An 18632-nucleotide genomic window follows, 5' to 3' on the forward strand; every position below is an offset into this window, starting at 1 on the left:
CCTGGCCCAGCTGGGTGGCGGCCTGCGCCAAGCAGCCCCAGGGGCCAGCCTGTGGGTGGGCCAGGTCCTTGCATCGTGAGTCAGCCTCGGCAGTCTCAGGTGGACGTCCCAGCCCCACTGCCAGCCTTGGAGATGAGTCAGGGAGGCTCCTGGTGGAGACCCCCCCACCATGATCTGGGGGCCTCAGCTCAACCAGGCTCCCCCATTTTGCAGCGCCACGACCCAGAGAACCCTCCAGACCCCATTCGCTAGTCTGTAAAAGGAGAATGATGTCCGCCCGGCCGGCGGGATCCGGTGTGGCCGAGGACTGAGGGCCGGAGAGGGTTCGGTGTTAAAACTGCCAGACCGGCTTGGAAAATGACCTGAGCATCTCTGAGATCCTTCAGTGTCCTTAGTTGTTCCCAACGCCGCCCCGATGCCTACCCGCCCCACCCCCCCCACAAAGGCCCTCTCCCCTCCCCCCCGCTGTGCAGACTTCGCACAACCTTGGCCTCTGGTTGACGGGGCAGAGGCTCCAGGGTCAGTGGCTTCTTGCTTCCCTGTGCTCTGGAACCATCCCGCTAGGCCTCTGGACAGCATGTCCGCTGCTCTTTTTCTAGTAACATCTCCATGAATCACCGTGGGCCCCCATCTCTGTTTCAGGGCTCCAAAGTCCTGGCCAAGAAGGAGCTGGCCTACGTCCCGATCATAGGCTGGATGTGGTACTTCACGGAGATGGTCTTCTGCACGCGCAAGTGGGAGCAGGACCGCAAGACCGTCTCACAGAGCTTGCTGCACCTCCGGGATTACCCCGAGAAGTATTTTGTACGTCACACCCCGAGCAGCCACGCCCCCGGCCCCGAAGCAGTCCCGCGTGAGCAGCCGGGCGGGCCCCACACCCGTCCTGTGACCTGCCCGGCTGGCCCGCCGCACCGTCCCACGCTACCCCGTCCGGCTCTTTGAACTAACGGGGGCAGAAACAGTCCTCAGAACACGCTTGTTGCACACGCACTCAGGATGCTCCTGTCACACTCACACTCAGAGGCTCTTGTCCTGCTCACGCACAGCCGCACGCACTCCTCTACCATCCTCCACGGTCAGCTCCTGTAGGAGGAGGCCCAGCCTCCAGGCCCCACCCCGAGGTCGGGGGCGGCCGTAGCTGCGGGGCCCAGCCCTGCTCTGGCCATAAGGGCTCCGTGGGACCGCGTGTGACTGGGGTGGACGATGGACGGAGCGTGACCCAGGGCCGCGGCGGGGACCGAGGGCCGTGCGTGACCTTTGCGCTGTTCCTTCCAGTTCCTGATTCACTGTGAGGGCACTCGGTTCACGGAGAAGAAGCACCAGATCAGCATGCAGGTGGCCCAAGCCAAGGGACTGCCCAGCCTCAAGTACCACCTGCTGCCTCGCACCAAAGGCTTCGCCATCACCGTGAGGAGTTTGAGAAATGTAGGTAAGGAAGATGCCGGTGTCCCCCGCCCCCCGCAGCGAGGAGCCCCAACCCCAGCACCTCGGGCAGCGCGTCCCCATGATGGTGGCCGGTAGCTAGACGGGGGATGGAGGATGGCTAGCCAGGATCCAGGCTGCTGCCTGCTCTCTCTGTCTGTCTCTGTCTCTGGCTCACACACTCTCTCCGGGGCACACACCCCCCACCCAAGCACGCTGAGCAAACACTGCCCTCTACTGCTCAGCACTGGAACTGCAAGGCTGTGGTGACCTTGGGGAATCCCTAGGTCCCTCTTCACCGGGGCATGGGTTCAGCCTGACCCCACACCTCGTTAGCCCAGGGTTTTGGCGTCCTTTTGCTTTGTCTGGCATTTCTTGCCCATCTCTTGGCACCGGCTGCCTCCAGCTGACGAACTCTATGACCTTACCATCTGCGCCGGCTGACCCCGAGTCACCCTGGGAGAGAGTCAGAAAGCGGGCTCTTCCCTCTGGCCGCACCTGCTTTGCCCCTCCTCCTCTGACCCTGCGAGGCGAGGCCGGCAGGGCGGCGGGCCTTGGGTTGGAGGCAGCTCCGAGGTCACACGGGTGTCCCCATGTCATATCCCCCCCCACCCCCCGCTGGGCCAGGCGCCACCTTGGCGGGAGTCCCGGGATGGTCAAGCAGCCTCTCTTTGCGCACGGTCGTCTGTCTTCGGGCCCCCAGGTCTCCTCTCCCTCTTGTGAGCCAAGGGATCGGAGTGGCGGGCGAGGGGTCTCCTGCGGCGCTGTCCGGCTGGGCGACCACGTGCAAATCCACCCCCGTGGCCGTGAAGCTGCTGGGTAGCAGGGCAGGTGCGCCGAGACACCCCCGCCCCGCCCTCCCGCCCGCGGTCCACAGCCCAGCCCCGCCCCACCATCCCGGAGCTGACCCGGTTGTCTCCTGCCCAGACATCACCCTGCTAGTCCTCCGCACCCGCGCACACCCCTCGCCGGGGCTTGCGGCAGTGAGGCCGCTCGCTCCCTCCGCTCGGCCTCCCAGCTGTCTGTCTGCGGAGCCCCGGATGCACCCTCTGGATTCACCCCAAAGATAGAACCTGCCGGTCACTGAGCTCCCTGTGGTCCCAGCAACCCGGGGGGAGGTCGCCTGTCGCCTGTCCCTCCTCCAGCCGCTTGCATCCTGCACCGCCCAGCAGGTCCGAGCTGGCTCCCCACTCCGCGGGCTGCAGGACCCTGGGCGCACCACCTCGGACGCTTGTAAGAGCTGCAGGGAGGGTTCAGTGAGAAAACGGGCAGAGGACCCAGCCTGAGGCCTGGCCTGTAACGGTCAGATGTGGGCTGTGGGTCGGAGCCCCCACGGAGCCTGCTCGCCTCACCTGCGCGCCCTGCTGGGGGTGCCCAGCTACTGGGTCCGGCTTTTCCCATTGGCTTCGGGCCCTGGCTGAGCTTGGCCCGAGGCTGCAGCAGTCCAGGCAGCAGGGTAGGCTGTGTCCCCCTGCCCCGAAATAAAGAGCTGTCCTCCAAGGGCACTTCGCATTCTCCCCCAACGCAAGCTCACCCCATAGGGCCTGGCGAGAGTGTACTGGCCAGATCTAATGAAGGAAACTGTTTATTTCCAGTATACAGACGAGGAAGTTGGGGCTTGGAGAGAATTTAAGGAGCTTGTTCCGAGTGGCTCGGCTAGGACACAGAGTCTGGGGCTCAGAGGCGGGGGCTCTGGCTCCCCTCCTCAAGGGCTTTGCAGGCAGGTGGATTTATCGATGGGCTATTTTATCTCCCCTCTTGAGCTTGCCCCTCTGGCAAAGGAGGAAATAGTGCAAATCATTAGTTGCTAGGCAGTCGTCTGGGGACCCCTTGTGGCTGCCCCCCAACCCGTCCTTGATTGACCAAGTAGGCCCCTTCCATAGTGTACATCAGGCTCCTGTGTAAGAGCCAGTCTGGAGGGAGGCGTTGGAAACCCACTGAACCGCATCAGCTCCATGTCCCTTTCTTACTCTCAGACCTGTGACCCCACGGCCACCTGCATACAGCCTAAGTGCCTTTTCCTATAATGCCCACAGAACGTGGTGAACACCGAGGGTGCTCTCCAGCAGCCCCACTCTGTCCGTGGAGAGTGTCGCCGCCTCCACCGGGAGACAGCCAGCCTCCAGTCCCAGGAGAGGAAGGGGCCGTCGTCTGGCTTGCCGGGGGTTGGGAGCCACCCCCCAGCATTCCTGCGAGCCAGCAAGGGAGACCCCGGCCTCTCCTCAGCTAGGACGAACGAGCTGGCAGTGGGCCTCCTGCAGACCCCACCAGGGCCAGGCAGCAGGTTGAAGATAATGGATGGTGGTTTTCTGGCTGATTTTTGAATCTGGTTCTTCATATCCCCAACTAGACCAAGAGGACCCTGCTGTCACCTTCCCTCCCGCTCTGTGAATAGTAACCACCCGTAGGCCGAGCTCTCCGTGAAGTATGGGGCTCATAATCTATTATCACGGAGGGCCAGGCCCCGGGGGACACGCAGACTCCTGCCAGCTCAGCTCAGCCGGCGTGCAAGGACGGCATCGTGGGTCCCCTTCTCCAGGGGAGCTGGGCTCAGGGCGGCTGAGCGGCACGTCCAAGGGAGGATCCCACAGGCACCAGGCTGACTTCCTAACTCGTGCTCTTTCCACTGTCCCGTCCTGTCATCCTGTGTCCACGCTGTACTTCTGTCCCCTCATGGTCATTCACACACTCCCACCCTCCGCGCACTGGAGCCCGGGCCAGGCCCCGCGGCCCCGCGGGACACGCCGACATAACTCGGGCCACCAGGTCAGCTCACCCTTGGGCAGAGGCACTGACCTCACGTGTTCTGCTTTGCTTCTCAGCTCCGGTTCCGTGGACTGTGGTTCAAGTCCTTAAGATGTCTCCAGCGTCTTATTCTAATTTTGTAGCTATCTTACTTCTCTAGGGGGAGAAATTGCTTATAAAATGCTTATGCCACCATCCACTCAGACACATTCTCAGGTAGTAGGCTCTAGACTGGCCGATCTCATGTCTGACTCTGTCTAAATGTCGGTACTTGTTGGAGAACTTCTAGACGGGACACCGCAGGATTGCTTTAAGCTGTTCCGACCTCAGTAATAACTCTTTTCTCAGTTACTGAGTTACAGTGTTTTTCTGGTTACAAAAGGTGATATGTGTTCAATGTAGGGCATTTGGACAGTATAGAAAAGCATGAAAAAGGACAGAACCCCGTCACCCCACCGTCCTGAGATAGCCAGTTAGCACATCTCATTGTTGTTTTCCAATGTGTATCTGCGAAACAAAATTGGGTTCACACGCTATATACTGCTTTGTATTTGTTTTATTTTTTTATAGTTTCAGCTGTATATGACTGTACACTCAATTTCAGAAATAATGAAAATCCAACACTGTTGGGGGTCCTAAATGGGAAGAAATATCACGCCGATTTATATGTCAGGTAAGTTGGTTCCATTTCCTTTCCAAAACAGAGAGAGCCCATCAAAGTAATTAAATCACAAATGGCCTACAGACCTCTTTCCAGGGAAGTCTGTTTAGTGTTTTCTTGTCTGTCATCTGTCATGAAGTGAACTTCACAGACTGTATTTATATTAGGAGCTCAAGACACACAGCGCTCATGTCAGTAATCAGGGAAGCCTCTAATTTCTGATTCCCTCAGACCAATTCATACTCATCACAGAGCTCAGGTTGGACAGACAGAAGACAGCATTTTATAGTTACTTTGAGACTGAGTATGAAGAGATGATTATACTGACCCCTCTTCTTGGAGGATGTGTCTACGATATACAGATGTACACAGACAAGAGCATGTGTAATTTATAGGGAGGTCTAGGAACAAATGGAGAGCGTTTCAGCGGTATCTTACTTCTGTGTTATATCCCAAGCCATTACTGCAAAGACTTCCCATGGTATTAGACACACCCGTTCTCTTGGCCCGTTGCATCAGCTTACAGAACGGGCCTCACCCTGGGCTTCTGCAATGCCATCGAGACGAGTGGGAAGCGACCGAAAGATGCTGCCATCCGCCAAACGCAGCGGGGACTCGAGCATAAAACCCCGCGCGTCGGGGCTGAGGGACGGTACTGGTTTCCTGTGCACTAGGTTGTCTTCCCAGAAGGCTAACAAAGATGATCTGACATGGCTGCTCTTGGGGAACCAGCCAAGTGTTCTAGAACATTCTGATTATTTTTTCAAAAGACTTCACAGATACTGAAGTGCAACACAGGACGATGTCAATTCAGGGGCTGGTCGTCACCATGGGGCTGGAGAGAGGTTTCGGTGGACTGACAGCCTGGATTAAACAGCCTTCTAGCCGGAGAGGACCCGAATCCCCCCTTTTGAATAGGAAAGAAGTGTCCTAATCATGCCTGTGTCCTGAAGCTGCGGTCGGCAGTCTGCCTTACTCTGCAGTTGAAGGCACTTGAGCGCCGGAAAACCAGCCTTCCCGAGGGAGGCCTTCTCCCAGAGGTAGAGGAGGCTTTGCCCCCTGAGCACTTAGACACCCGGCAGGAGCTCTACTCAGCGGCCAGCTGGGCCCCAGGTATCTGGGGGAAGCCTGGAGCGTGGGAGGTCTCGTACCCACGGGGCCGCCTCTCCGGTAACTTCTTCCCCAGAGCACACACAGGAATGGGGCGTGAAGAGCCAAAGCCACAGCACGGGGGCCACGGAAGCCGGTGCCCTCACGGCTTCTCCTCGCAGTGCAGGTTCCCTTGCAGAGCACTACAGGCTTTCTCGAGCTTTGCCTCAATGCAAAGCATGAAAACGGGAAGGGCAGGACTGTCAAGGAAGTTCTTGAAAAGAGCAAAAGTGCTGTAAACACCCACCATCCAGATAAAGGGTGGGCAGGCTCCCTATCCTTTTTCAAGAAACACAGTTAGAGATCTGGTTTCCCCAGTGAGCCAAAAAGAGCGAAGGAGTTGGGCGTTTGTGGGAGATCTGTGGGAGTTGACGGGCTAATACTTCATCGTATGAAAACTTAGCCCCATACGATACCGCGTCTGTTACAAGATGGAATCCCACATTCGCTCCACAGGCCATGGTGTGATGGATAGGTTCTAGAAATGGACCTTGTTGCTAAGGTAGTCCCGAGCCAGAGACGGGCATGAAGCCGGCCCTGGCAGTCACGGGGGACACGGGATTTCCTGCGCACAGCATCAGGGTGAATAAAAAGGCCTAGAGCTCATGAAAGCCAGCACCCCGCGGGCGGACACACACAACTAGATCTGCAACAGGGAACAGGAACAGGGAACCAGTGACTCCCCCTTGCTCAGAGGGGCTGTTGGCAAGTGCTGGGCCCCCAGCCCTAGAGCCACCCTCACACCCCCCCCTCTGGTGAGCAGAAAGCAAAGGTGAGCAAAGGGGCAGGCTGACCCTTCAGAGATCCGCACTGCACCCGGGTCCGGAGCTCCCCACCACGGTCTGGATTTCCCCGTCTGCCGAATGAATTGCCCCCCGCCCCCCCGCGTGACCTAGGCTCCTGAAACAGAGCCCGGAGGTGTCAAGTATTGGTTTTTTGTTTTTTGTTTTTTGTTTTTTAAGATTTTATTTATTTATTTGACAGATCCCAAGTAGGCAGAGAGGCAGGCGGAGAGAGAGGGGGAAGCAGGCTCCCCAAGGAGCAGAGAGCCCAGATGCGGGGCTCGATCCCAGCACCCTGGGATCATGATCCGAACCGAAGGCAGAGGCTTTAACCCACTGAGCCCCCCAGGCGCCCCCCAAGTATTGTTATTTTGAAGCCCTGGTTGGGCGTCTGGCACCAGTCTCCTCCCTGCTGGCTGTTCTCTGCTTTGCAGGCGGATCCCTCTAGAAGAAGTCCCAGAAGACGAGGACGAGTGTTCAGCCTGGCTCCACAAGCTCTACCAGGAGAAGGTCAGTGCAGCGAGGTTGGGGGGTGGGGAGGCTCTGCGGGATCCAAGGACCTGTTTCGTGGGTGCACCATGGGGGCCTCTGGGAGCTGGTAGTGGCGACGAGCCTTTCTCCGTCCGTGTGAGACCCCACACTCCGGTTAGTTACTGCCCTGGGGCTGACACTCTGCTTGGCAAGCAGGGAAAAGAATAGAGCAAAATGGGTTTAAGGGGGCTTCATGGCAAGAAAGGAGAGTGTAGTGGACAGAAAAGGAAGCGAGGCCCCCTAACAGCCCGTGTCTACGTAGGAAAAGTAGCCTCTGGTTCTGGGGGTCTGGAGGGTTCTTTTCAGGAAACGTGTATGATCCCGATGGCTGCTGGGCCTACAAGGTGGCTGCCTGTAGGGTCTCAAACGCCCCCCAACCCAGGCAAGACGGAAGGTCTCAAAACCGTCCACACAGGCAAGACGGAGGCTTGCAAGACTCCGCCTCGGCTGGGGTCAGTCCCCACCCCACCTTTCCTTCCTCTGAGCAGGGCCCTATCTCCACTGGCTCCTCTCCTCAGCGGCACGGGCAGGGGCAGGGGCAGAGGGGCTCACATGCTTATGGCTCTCACTGCTTCGTCTCAGGAAGGAGAAAAGGTCAGTGTCCAGCTAGTGAGGAAGGCGTTTTATGACTGCATCTCTGCCCACAGAGACTTATTTCTGATTCATCCTATGTTTTGAGGCCAAACCGGCCTCGAATCGAGCACGTTGAGTGGGATGCAGATTTCCTGTTGCCGAATTCCATCGGTATGGACGAGGGGGTCTGCCTCTCCCCACTCCCCTAGAGAAGATCGTCACTAGAGCTCTACGGGCGTCTGCTCCAGTCGGAGAAGCATTTTAATCCTTCCTTTGAGAACGTGTCTTGGCCCCAGAGACTTCCAGATGACCCCCCATCGGACGAAGTAGAGACTTCTCACAACTGTGCTCGGTTTGGGGGATCAAGATCCTGACACTCTTGTAGCAGGAAGTGGCTCCCGTGCTCCCGAGGAGGTGGTTTTCCAATGGTTCCTGTAAAAGCCCATTCGAATAACTGGCCATTGGGGGGCCTTTTCCAGATGGGTTGCAGGGATAGGTAGGGACAGGCATCCAGGCTCCTCTTTCAATGAGTACACAGGGACCGCCCATCTGTCACCGAGAGGGGACCATGCAGGTCCCTCAGCCTCACAGGTTCACCCCGTAGGTCTGAGGAGGCCTAGAAATGCGTATTCCTAGGAGGCCGCCTCTGACCCATGGCCTGCAGGCTTGGAAATGCACGGCAGCTGCTTTTAAACCAGGTTCCCAGTTAGGAAGCTTCTGTGCTGCTGCAGGCCTGGGTCTGGAGGAAACGCGCAAACGATATATATTTTCTTCTGGTTTCACGCACGAGGCGGCATTTTCTCTTGTGCCGTTCTCTGGTTTAATCGTCTGGGCGGCATACGACATGTCACACTATTAGCAAGCAGAAAATTGCACTAAGGCCTCAGAAAGGAAAGGCTGCGTAAAGAAGCCCACGAACAAATCTGACAAACGCGGGCCTCAAACCTACCAAAGCAAAGCAGGTTCTTCTCCGTGGGCCCGTTCTCTGCTGGGTTCAGGCGGGAGAGTGTGTCCGTCGTGTGACCTGAACCACTCGGGCGTTCAGTGAAGAGGCATTTCTTCCTGATAAAATCTCCCCAGAGGTTTCCCTCTAAACTATGTACGCACTAAAATGATAGGGTTCAGCTTGGAAGGGCTTCCCGAAACGACCATCTGGGGCAGAGCCCTTATGCTAGTGAGGGGGAAACCGAGGCCCAGAGAATGACGTGGTTTGCCCAGCTTGCAGCTAAAGCCAGGTGCCGGAGGACAGGCCCTGTCTCGCTTCTGAGGGCTGTGTCTGTGAGCAGACCCGGGAGGCTGACCTTTTCCCCGGAGGGACCACCCCGGAGCAGCTCCCGGGAAGGGGCAGCGGTGCCTCCCAGAGGAACTGTGGATAGACAGGAAGAAACTCCAGCATCCTGTTGTTCCTGGGGCAGCCCTGTCCCCTCAGGAGCCTCGATGGGTCTGGGGCTTTACGTACCGGAAATCCCGCGGCCCCACCGCGCTTGCCACAGTGGAGTTCTGGGTAGGGCGGCGTCTTTCAGACGCATGGTGTGGGAAGACGGTTCTGCCGACGTTGAGCTGGGGACTTCAAGGCACTGATTCCCCGGTGTTGCTTCCACGGACAAGTGTCAGCAAAATGCAGGAGGGGTGCTGGGCGCCCCAACAGGGACATAGCAACGTTTCATTCTGTTCAGGCAGGGACATAGAAAGAGATCCACTATCGACCACGGCCATTTTGACAGTCTCAGACAGGAAGGGCATCAGCTCCGACAACCGGGCCAACGTTGAAGTAGAACAAACATAGCGTCTGGAAAAGGCACAACGTTGATGACTTGTCGGCACCCGGGACGGCTGCTGGCTGTTGGTGTGGGAAACCGTCCATGTCCTCGTGTGATCCCTTGGGGACAACGGCGGTGCCCCCGTCACTTTTTCCCAGAGCCATCACGGTTACCCCATCGCGTGGTTTGAACCAAGTCTGAATTTCATCCCCGATTCAAGTTACGTACTTCCCCTCCGGCGGGCAGTCTGAAGTCTGCCGAAGGGATGGGGAATTCGCCATTAATGGTACCCACGGAAAACCTGGTGAAGGAAGCAGTGGCCAAGCTATCTTGTGGGTGTGTGGGGCCCACGGGGGCCACGGCTGGGCGCTGCTCTGGGGGGGATGCCGCAGCCAGCAGGACATTCTTCAAGCACAAGAACGAAGGGTTTTCCAAGCTCGCGATGGCTTCGGCACAATACCGAGGGCATTTCCTTCTCACCACTCCAGAGGCCAGACGATCAGGGGCCTGAAGGGGGGCCCCCACCAGGGCTGCTGTGGTGGACGGGGCAAGGGGGCTCCCTGAAGTCCCTGTGACAAGGGCACGACCCCCAATCATGAGGGCTCCGTCCTCGTGAGAGGCCCCACCTCCGAGCCCAGCCCACGGAGATTAGGCTTCTGCATGGAGAATCCGGGAGTCCAAAGCGTCCCTGCCATCGAGTTATCGGGCTCCTGCGGCCCCCGCCTGGGATGAGAAAAATCACCCCGGTTCATGGCAGGGAGGTAAAAACGGGAGGCCTCGACAGAGTTAGGGCCCTCGCTCTGGGCCTCGGACAAGTCATTGTCGCTTCCCCTGAGGTTGTCTGCTTCGGCCACAGGCTCTGGGACTCATTTTAATAATGACCCTCAGTGGAGAAAAACGCGTCTTTCTCAGTTCCTGCTGACCGGGGGAAGGGGGAAGTATGGTGCATTTTCGAGATCGCTCTCGGGTGTTAAAGGGAGTTCGGCACCTTGGGTGTAAGTTCCAGGTAGACAGAAGCTCCTTTTCCAGGAAACTCAACTCTGGGGACAGCCGGGACATCAGCAGGCTCCGACGGGGGCCCCGCATGACCCGGAGACGGGTCTTGCTCCGCACGCACGCCACCAGCTCCCAGGATGCTGTCAGGATATTTCAGTCCGTTGCTGTTATTTAGAAGCGGGCAGACTCCCCGTGGCTGCCAGTCGCTGGCCCTCGTGTCCACACGGTGCCCGGGGATGGGTCCCTCTGCCCCCGTTGCCTGCCGCCTGGCCCCGCAGTGTCCGTCTCTCCCACGGCCGCCAAGCAGCGCCTGGGGTCTCCCGAGAGCAGCTGGACAGTGCTCAGTACATAGGCCTGGCCTTGGGGGTCCCTGGTGCACGCCGTGCCCGCCTGAGACTCCCGCAGGTTCGTCGGTCTCACACACACACACACACACACACAGACACACACACACTTGGGGACCGATGGTGCCCTCATCCGTGGGCTTAGCTGCGGCCACGGGCGGTCCAGGTATCAGGTCACAGGCAGCCTCGGGGCGCCGAGACCCCTCCCCTCACTCCTCCATCGCATCGTTGGGAAGGGGGCCTCGCTCACACGCCCTCGGTCACGGTATTTTGTTAGCTCCGCCGTGTCCGTGCTCGGCTCTTGCCGCACCTCATCGAGGAATGAAACCTCGCATGTGGTCATCGCAGGCGCGGGTGTCCCCGGAGCCCACCGCCAAGGGGGCTCCTGTATTCTGCCTCAGGTCGGGCAGCAGAGGAGACGGGACGGGGGTCTCGGCAGTACTGCACAGAGCCGCTGGGCAGTAGCTTAGGTGCAAGAGGTGAGCCCGTGGCTCTGCCCGAGGCTCCGGGTTCTAGCGTGTTCTGTGGGCGTTCACTGAAGGCCGACTCCGTGTCTCCATTCGTTCTCCACCGGCCGTTGCGGGCAGCAGGCAGTACTGCATCTGGGCGACCAGAGCTGGGCCTCAGAGGCCGGCCACCCAACTGGAGGCAGGGGAGCACCGAGCAGCAGACCAGGATGGAACTGGGCTGGCCTGGCACCGAAGCTCAAGCTGCCACGCCAGGGCTAGTGACAGGGCCGTGTCACTGTGGGGAGGGGACTGCCAAGTTCGGTATCGGGAAGGCTCATCAGGCGCCTGTGATGGAGCCCCTGGTTCTGCTCAGCTCACATGGCCTCCCCCCGCCCCGGTGCCTCGGGAAGGGCCTGCACGAACGCGGGGTCATGTGTGAGCAAAGTGCCTCAGAGTCGCCTCTCTGTCCGCAGGATGCCTTCCAGGAGGAGTACTACAGGACGGGCACCTTCCCGGAGACAGCCATGGTGCCCCCCCGGCGGCCCTGGACGCTCGTCAACTGGTTGTTCTGGGCCTCCCTCCTGCTCTACCCTTTCTTCCGGTTTCTCATCAACATGATCAGCAGCGGGTCCTCCGTCACCCTGGCCAGCTTCGTCCTCGTCTTCTTTGTGGGTGCGTAAAGAGCAGGAGACCCGCGCCAGCCATGCTGCCGAAAGGAGCATCTGATGGGGGGGGGTTACAGCTGGAGGCAGAACGGGGGCTAAACTCACCCTAGCTGTCGCAGCCCCTAGGAACAGAAGGGACAGCCTGCAGATGCACCGGGAAAACTAGCTTGCAGGCCTCACGGTCAAACACACGCAGAGCCCCTCCCCGAACGCGAGCTCTGCGGACAGCACTGCTCACGGTCCTCATTCCTTCCTCCTCCCCAGGAAAACCTTCCTGGAGCCCAGCAGCAACGGGCAAAGGGCCCTGGCCATTCAGAGCAGGTGCCGGCCCCTTGGGGAAGAGCGTGTGCTTCTAGAAGTTGGCTGCCACACGCAACAACATCAAATAGAGCGGCCTGGGAGCACTTTTGCGTGAACCCATACTGGCTTCATTGGCCAGGGGTCTCAGACTGCTCTGATTTCTTCATGGCCCCAGGGTTCCCTGCACGCTGTCGCTGGTCTTTGAGGTGCGGCAGCCAGAGGCAAACGTGGTAGGACCCCCTGGGAGAAGCAGCCCATTCCACTGCCAGCCCCGCTGGAATGGCCCCATCTCAGCCATGTACGCCTTCTGAATGTGTGATACGTGCTTGGTGCCAGGCTCCTCAGGGGGCTCAGATGTACTCCGTGCACTGAAGGAGCTCACCAAGTCTGCCATCTCTGACTGCAGCGTGTGACCGCGGCCCTGCTGTCCAGCTTCGCTGGGCACTCAGGACTCAGGAGGGTCTTTCGTGCTCTGTGTTTGGGCCGATCGCACCTGAAGGCAGGGGTCTTTCCCCATTCACTGCGCTGATTCTTATCCCGAGAGCAGAGCCGAGCACTAAGGAGACGTCTGGGCTCTTGCGCTCTCCATGCTCCTGGTCAGTTACTCAGCTTCACTGCAGGGTGTTTTGTAAGTTCCTGCCCTGCATTCGCAAAAGAATCCTTTGTCTTGGAGGCCAGCATGGCAGAGGAATTCAGTAAGCTTTGATGCCCTGGAGGCTTAGCATCCTTGATGCGTGGAGAGATTAACCCACCAGCAGAACAGCCTCACTCTGTTTTAATGTCACTTAGTCCGACACCCGTGCTCCAGGAGAACTACAGTGGGATCATGCAGGGCCCCAAATTAGCCGGCAAGATCTCAGCTGCTGCTTGGGGTCTGCAGACAGCTGGCATCTCAGCATTCTTCCCGCAGATCACTCTGGGGTCCCCCGTGGGCTCCTCCTAACCTCTGTGCTTCCCATTTCTTCCCATTTCCGCAGCTTCTATGGGGGTTCGATGGATGATTGGTGTGACCGAAATCGACAAGGGCTCTGCCTACGGCAACATCGACAGCAAGCAGAAACGGAGCGACTGACCCCAGACACGTTAGCGCCCGGAGGGGCCCTTGGGGACTGGTGGACGCTGCCAGCCATCCTTAGTGGGACCCGGGGACGAAGCGGGGTGAGCCCCTGCTGGGAAGGCAGGGCGTTTTGTCTCAATGCCAGATGGGGAGGAAGATGTTCTTAAATCTTTTGTCCCCCCATAATGCTTTAGTGGGTTTTGATTTTCTTTTCGTGTGAGCGTGTGTGTGTGTGTGTGTGGGTGTGTGTGTGTGAGTGTAGGTGAGTGAGTGTAAGGGAGAGGATATATATAAGTGAGAATGGTGTGCGGCTGAGTGTGAGCCTTATTCTGTCATCATTCAGAGGGGATGTGAGGCACAGGGGGAGGGCAGGGACGGGGAACGGAGGGTTCTCCTTCATTCTTCGGTGCTGAGTTTTCTGTACTGGATTGCAAAAGAGTAAAAGGCGCTTTAGGTAAGATGACTAAATTATGCCTCCAAAAAACCATTAAAGTGTTTGGCTCCCTGTGCTATGTGTTTCCACAGACTGCTCCGTGCCCACACTCCACGCTCTGCCGTGGTTCTGGGGTTCCAGATGGCAATGACCCAACAGCACTGCCTGGGGGGTAGCGGGATGGACTCAGCATGCAGGGGGCAGCTGGAGGGGGCCCTCCTGGCCACCGACACAGGTGCAGGAACCAGGCAGGGAGGTGGTTAAAGGGGACAGCAGGTGCTGGGGGACGAGCTGAGACATCTGGGGGACACAGTGAGAGGCCATGAGGCAGCCCTGGGTTTTCCGATCTGCCTTCAACGGAGTCTCTCTGGCCCGATTCTGAAGAAGCTGAGCGGAAAAACAGAGCAAGGGCCTCTGGCAGCCATTTGAGAAATGACTTCACGTGCACAGCTCATCTCCATCAGCAGGCAGAAACCAGTCCAGGAGCACTTTTTGAAAACACCGTGCAGGAGCCAAGGGTCGACTGCAGCAAACACTGGGGTACGTGGCTCCCCTGGGCGTCTGCTTTTCTTCCGGAAGCCCAGACTCTCACACCACGAGGGAGGGCTGCCCCTTGACATGCCAGGCGTTCTCTGGAGTCACAGCCACACGCACAACCTCCGTGAACTGCTGCCGGTCCTCAGAGGCCACATGCACAACGTGCAGGACCAGCGGTGACATCTCCGGCGAAGAGCCTTTAGCCATGGGACACTGTCCTCCTAGGCCACGCGCTGATGGTGCTCACAAAGGTGGGGATTTCGGAGCACAAGGTAAGCAGAAGGCTCTGCCCTTGCACAGCCGCACACGGCTGGAAGAGAGCTCTTGCTTGCTGCGCTCACAGAAGAAGGGAGAGACGGTTCCACCCAAAAGGTGGGCATAATCTATTCCAAATCCTGTTGTTCAAGGTTTACTCCTTTACTCACCAAGTGTTTACCAAGCACAACGGAACTAGGTGAGCCAAGGAGTTAGGAGAGCGCCCAAGAGAAGCACCCTCGTTGTCAGGAGCTGCAGAAACAGAGAGAGAAATGCATTCGGGCTGAGATTCTCCCTTTAGAAGGGAGTTCCCGTGAGGCCAGAGCCGAGCTGACATCTGCAAGCCCCTCGAGAGCAGGGTGATGAGCCCCTGCATTTGCTCACCCTGCGTCAGGCTGCGGGCGCAGCTCAGATGTCTGTATTCACGTCCCCGCGTGCCCACCTGCACCCGGCGGTGGGGGCCGCTCTACGTGGGGACTCCTAGCTCCACAGCAGAGCTGCGTAAGGCGGTCAGGGGTCAGTCCTGCCCGCAGCTGTGTGACCCCCTCCTGGCACCCGACCTTGGGTGAGCCATCCTACCTCGAGTTCCAGTTTCCCCATAAGTGAGGGAGATCATACCTGCCTCCTAGGTTGTTTGAAGGGTGAAAACGAGGCCATATATGTAAACACACGTTAAGAATCCGAAAGCACTAAGGGAGGAGAGATTAGAAAGCTGCCTCCGTGCTTCTACTTTGCAAAATGCTCAGAAATGACCTTGTGGTGTCCAAAAACATGTCCTTCTTCTGTCCTCGCCCCATGAACAGACTGAGTGAGTTCTAGTAACGTATACTGCCTTCGCCCTCGAACAGAACATGTGAGCAGAGGCAGGCCGCTGACCGGCGCTGGGGGGCCGGTCCGAGGAAGGCCAGCAAAGTACTGCCCTGGGAAAGAACTCCTCTGCACTCCTTTTCACCCGGGCCTCGGGCAGCAGGAGAATGTGCTAGTCTGGGGACAGATCCGGTCATCTTCTCAGCTACTTGGCCTTCCCACGAAGAAGCCTTTTGTTAGGAGTCACAGGGAGCTGGCTTTCCTTCTGCCCTGCTGCTCTAGTGGCAGAGAGCATGGTGCCCCAGAAAGTCTCAGCCCTGGATCCCCGAACGTGGGCGCAGGTCGCAGAGCGTTAAAACCCCCGGAGGTTAAGCCACCTGTAGTGAGTGCTAGTCCCTAGCAGTGCGTCATGGACAGAGAGCTTCGTGTCCTCACACTGTCATCTCATGGTAGCTTGGGGCAGCCCTGCTCAGAGCCCGCTCTGAGCTCCAACGTAGCAGGGAAAAGTAGTTTTCTTGCACTCTGGACAGCGATGGCCACTCTCCAGACTTCCCTGCAGCTTTGATACAGGATGTCTGAGGCACTTCCAGGAAACCAAACCCCCAGCGTGACTTCTTTACTAAAAACACCAGGCATCTGAAATGCAGCTGGCAGCTGGGGAAGCAGACCGATTCGGTGACTGCTGAGCGCGCAGGAGTGACCGCGGAGGACCAACTAACGCGCTCTGTCAGTTGGTCTCGCATGTTGCCGACTTTTTTCCCGAGAGAACACCACCTTTCTCCTGTGATCGCACAGTAGGACTGCAGTTATCTCTCGACTGCTCTGTTCTCTACATAAACGCATGCAAAAGTCTGTACAAGTAGCTGCTGGCGTTTAAAAGTTAAACAATCCATCTTTTTCTAACAGACCTGTAAGTGGACCTGATCAACAGTGATTCAGATGTAAAATCCAACCATAACCAGCCGGGAAGGGTGACGAAGGAAGGGACGGCGTGCCCGTCACCAGAAGGGACCCTGTCGGCTTCTGGGTTCCCTCCTGGTGGAGCCAAACTGTGGTCCGGCTGGCCCTGTGCAGGACAGACTGGGCTTGACAGAGGCTTTAGAACTTACTCGTAAACACCGACCAACGTGAAAATACTGCAGGGTACCTGTTCTCTGCTCAACAAGGCTGCATCCAGCTTGCCCCAGAGCACTGGGCAGACCGTCCACGTATCTGCTGGGCTCAAGCGTGGAACAAATAGCCCAGGGCCCGCCGGTTTCCCAAGCCAGCACGGGCGGAGTATTGGTGCCGCGTGAGCGTGGCTTCTGTCGGAAAGACCACAGGGCCCGGGACCGTGTCTGCGGCCCATGTCTGCGGCCGGCTGTGGCAGGCTGGGCAGGGTGAGTCTCGGTTCACGGGCCCGCAGGCCGCCCCGGTAGGCGGCCGTGCCTCCCCCTTCGGCAAGCACGTCTCGGCCTTCGCTGAAGCAGGGCTGACACTCTGCTCGTGGAGAATGACGTGAGGAGTCCAGTGCGACGCTGACAGGCGCTGCCCACGTCGGACAGCCCAGCACCGGCGGGTTCACAGTCCTACTCTCGTTCTCATAAACGCTCTTCCCCTGAACGACACGGCTCAAAAGTCTCCAGCTGGAACGAGACACGGGGGCTGCCTGGGCGGGGAAAGGACGCCGAGGTTGGGCGGCGAGGGCCGGCTCTTCCCCGTGGGCTCAGCGCCGTGACACGAGGCCGCCCTTTCTCTCCGCCTGTGCGACACGGTCGGCAGCTGCTGCCTTTGTGAAACGGGGAGACGGGTCGGCGGCTCTCCGGACAAGGGAGTCCGCCTTGACACGACGGCCTGCGGAACAGCCCCTTCCCCCGGCGACTCACAGTCTGTGCGGCCTTAGCCAGGGAGTCCCTCGGGAACGCCGGCTGCGGAAGGTCCCTCATGTGCGGACTCTTTCCCGGCTGCAGAGAGATCTGGTGGCTGTGCAGATACCCAGCTGGCCGCGTCGGAGTCAGGTGATTTCCTAAAACTGTCTTCAGAGATTTCATCAGAAAACGTTTTTAATACAATTTTTTTTTTTTTTTTGGCCAGGATGAATGAGACTCAACTCACTTCCCTGATCAACATGGTAGACCCAAGGGCAAGCCCCTGTTCAGGGCCAGCCCCTCTGTCCTCCGAGAGGCACCCGGGGGAAGGCTGGGTTGGCCCCGAGCCGGACCTGTCACCCGGGCACGAACGAGTATCCCAATCTCTAACGCGCTCCCACAGCCCTGCCTCCAGAGTTCCCACAACATACACGAAAGCAACCCCTTCCGATGTGTCAAGGCTCACGGTCCTCACACAGAGGCGCTGCGGACTCAAGGGGATGGGGGAGGACCAAGCACTTACTCCATTTCCCCCGACCATGACATGCTAAACCATTCGCAGCCGTTGTCTCTGACAGGTACTGCATCAGCGAAGAGTATCAGAAACTTCTCTGTGGTCAGTGTCTCCTCCTCTGACTGGCGTGGCCACAGGGCAGGGCTGGGCACCGGGCACTGGGGGAGGCTGGCAGGGGGTACCGAGCACCAACTCGGCTGCTTTAGTAACTGGGCTGCCCCTGTCTTCTCTTGATGCCCTTTCCTAAAGTACAAATAAGACCCTTTCTCAAGTGCAATGAAGCACTGAACGTTGGCGGCTGGTCAGAACGTTGTACACGGTCAGTACGTCCACGTTCCAGAGTTAGCCGTGACAAAAGCAAAGCTTTTTTCCAGGGAAGGATAAGCAGTTCCAAACCAGGCAGTCCACAGCCCCTGCAGAGCTTGTCCTGTTTTAATAGGAAGGTTCTGAATTGTTTGAAAAGCATTTACTAAGCACCCTAGATCTTTTCAGTATCTAGAAAAATTTCCTAGGCCTATGTGAGTAAAGTGTTACACTGAGGAAGACTCATATAATTTTTACCTTTTTTTTTTTTTTAAACAAAAGCATAGTCTTGACTTACATGTTGAAGGAACTAGGTATTTTTGAAATTTCTGGCATCTCTGTTCAGTTGAATTTTAAGGGAAAAAGCAGTACAAATACACAGTTAGGATTCCTGAGTAATGATCCCTTTGAATTTGAAAAGTAAATTAAATGACACCAATTGCACTCTTTCTTAAAGTCTGTAGTCTTTAGCCAGATCGTTCCCAAACATTTCAGGGAATTA

At 57.9% G+C, this 18632-nt stretch overlaps 1 protein-coding gene across 3 annotated transcripts in view; it reads left to right on the forward strand.

The window, feature by feature from the left end:
- The window catches only part of AGPAT4 (1-acylglycerol-3-phosphate O-acyltransferase 4), a 118160-nt gene extending 104216 nt beyond the window's left edge, over nt 1-13944 (forward strand). For all 3 annotated transcript variants that reach the window (XM_032338544.1, XM_032338543.1, XM_032338545.1), the window contains exons 4-9: nt 643-804; nt 1276-1429; nt 4738-4840; nt 7194-7269; nt 11886-12084; nt 13355-13944. In XM_032338544.1, coding sequence (XP_032194435.1) covers nt 643-804; nt 1276-1429; nt 4738-4840; nt 7194-7269; nt 11886-12084; nt 13355-13449 — 789 coding nt within the window. In that variant the 3' untranslated portion in view covers nt 13450-13944. The remainder of the gene's footprint in view (nt 1-642; nt 805-1275; nt 1430-4737; nt 4841-7193; nt 7270-11885; nt 12085-13354) is intronic.
- The last annotated feature ends 4688 nt before the right edge of the window (nt 13945-18632 follow it).

The sequence above is a fragment of the Mustela erminea genome, chromosome 4, assembly GCF_009829155.1.
Source record: "Mustela erminea isolate mMusErm1 chromosome 4, mMusErm1.Pri, whole genome shotgun sequence".
NCBI lineage: Eukaryota > Metazoa > Chordata > Mammalia > Carnivora > Mustelidae > Mustela > Mustela erminea.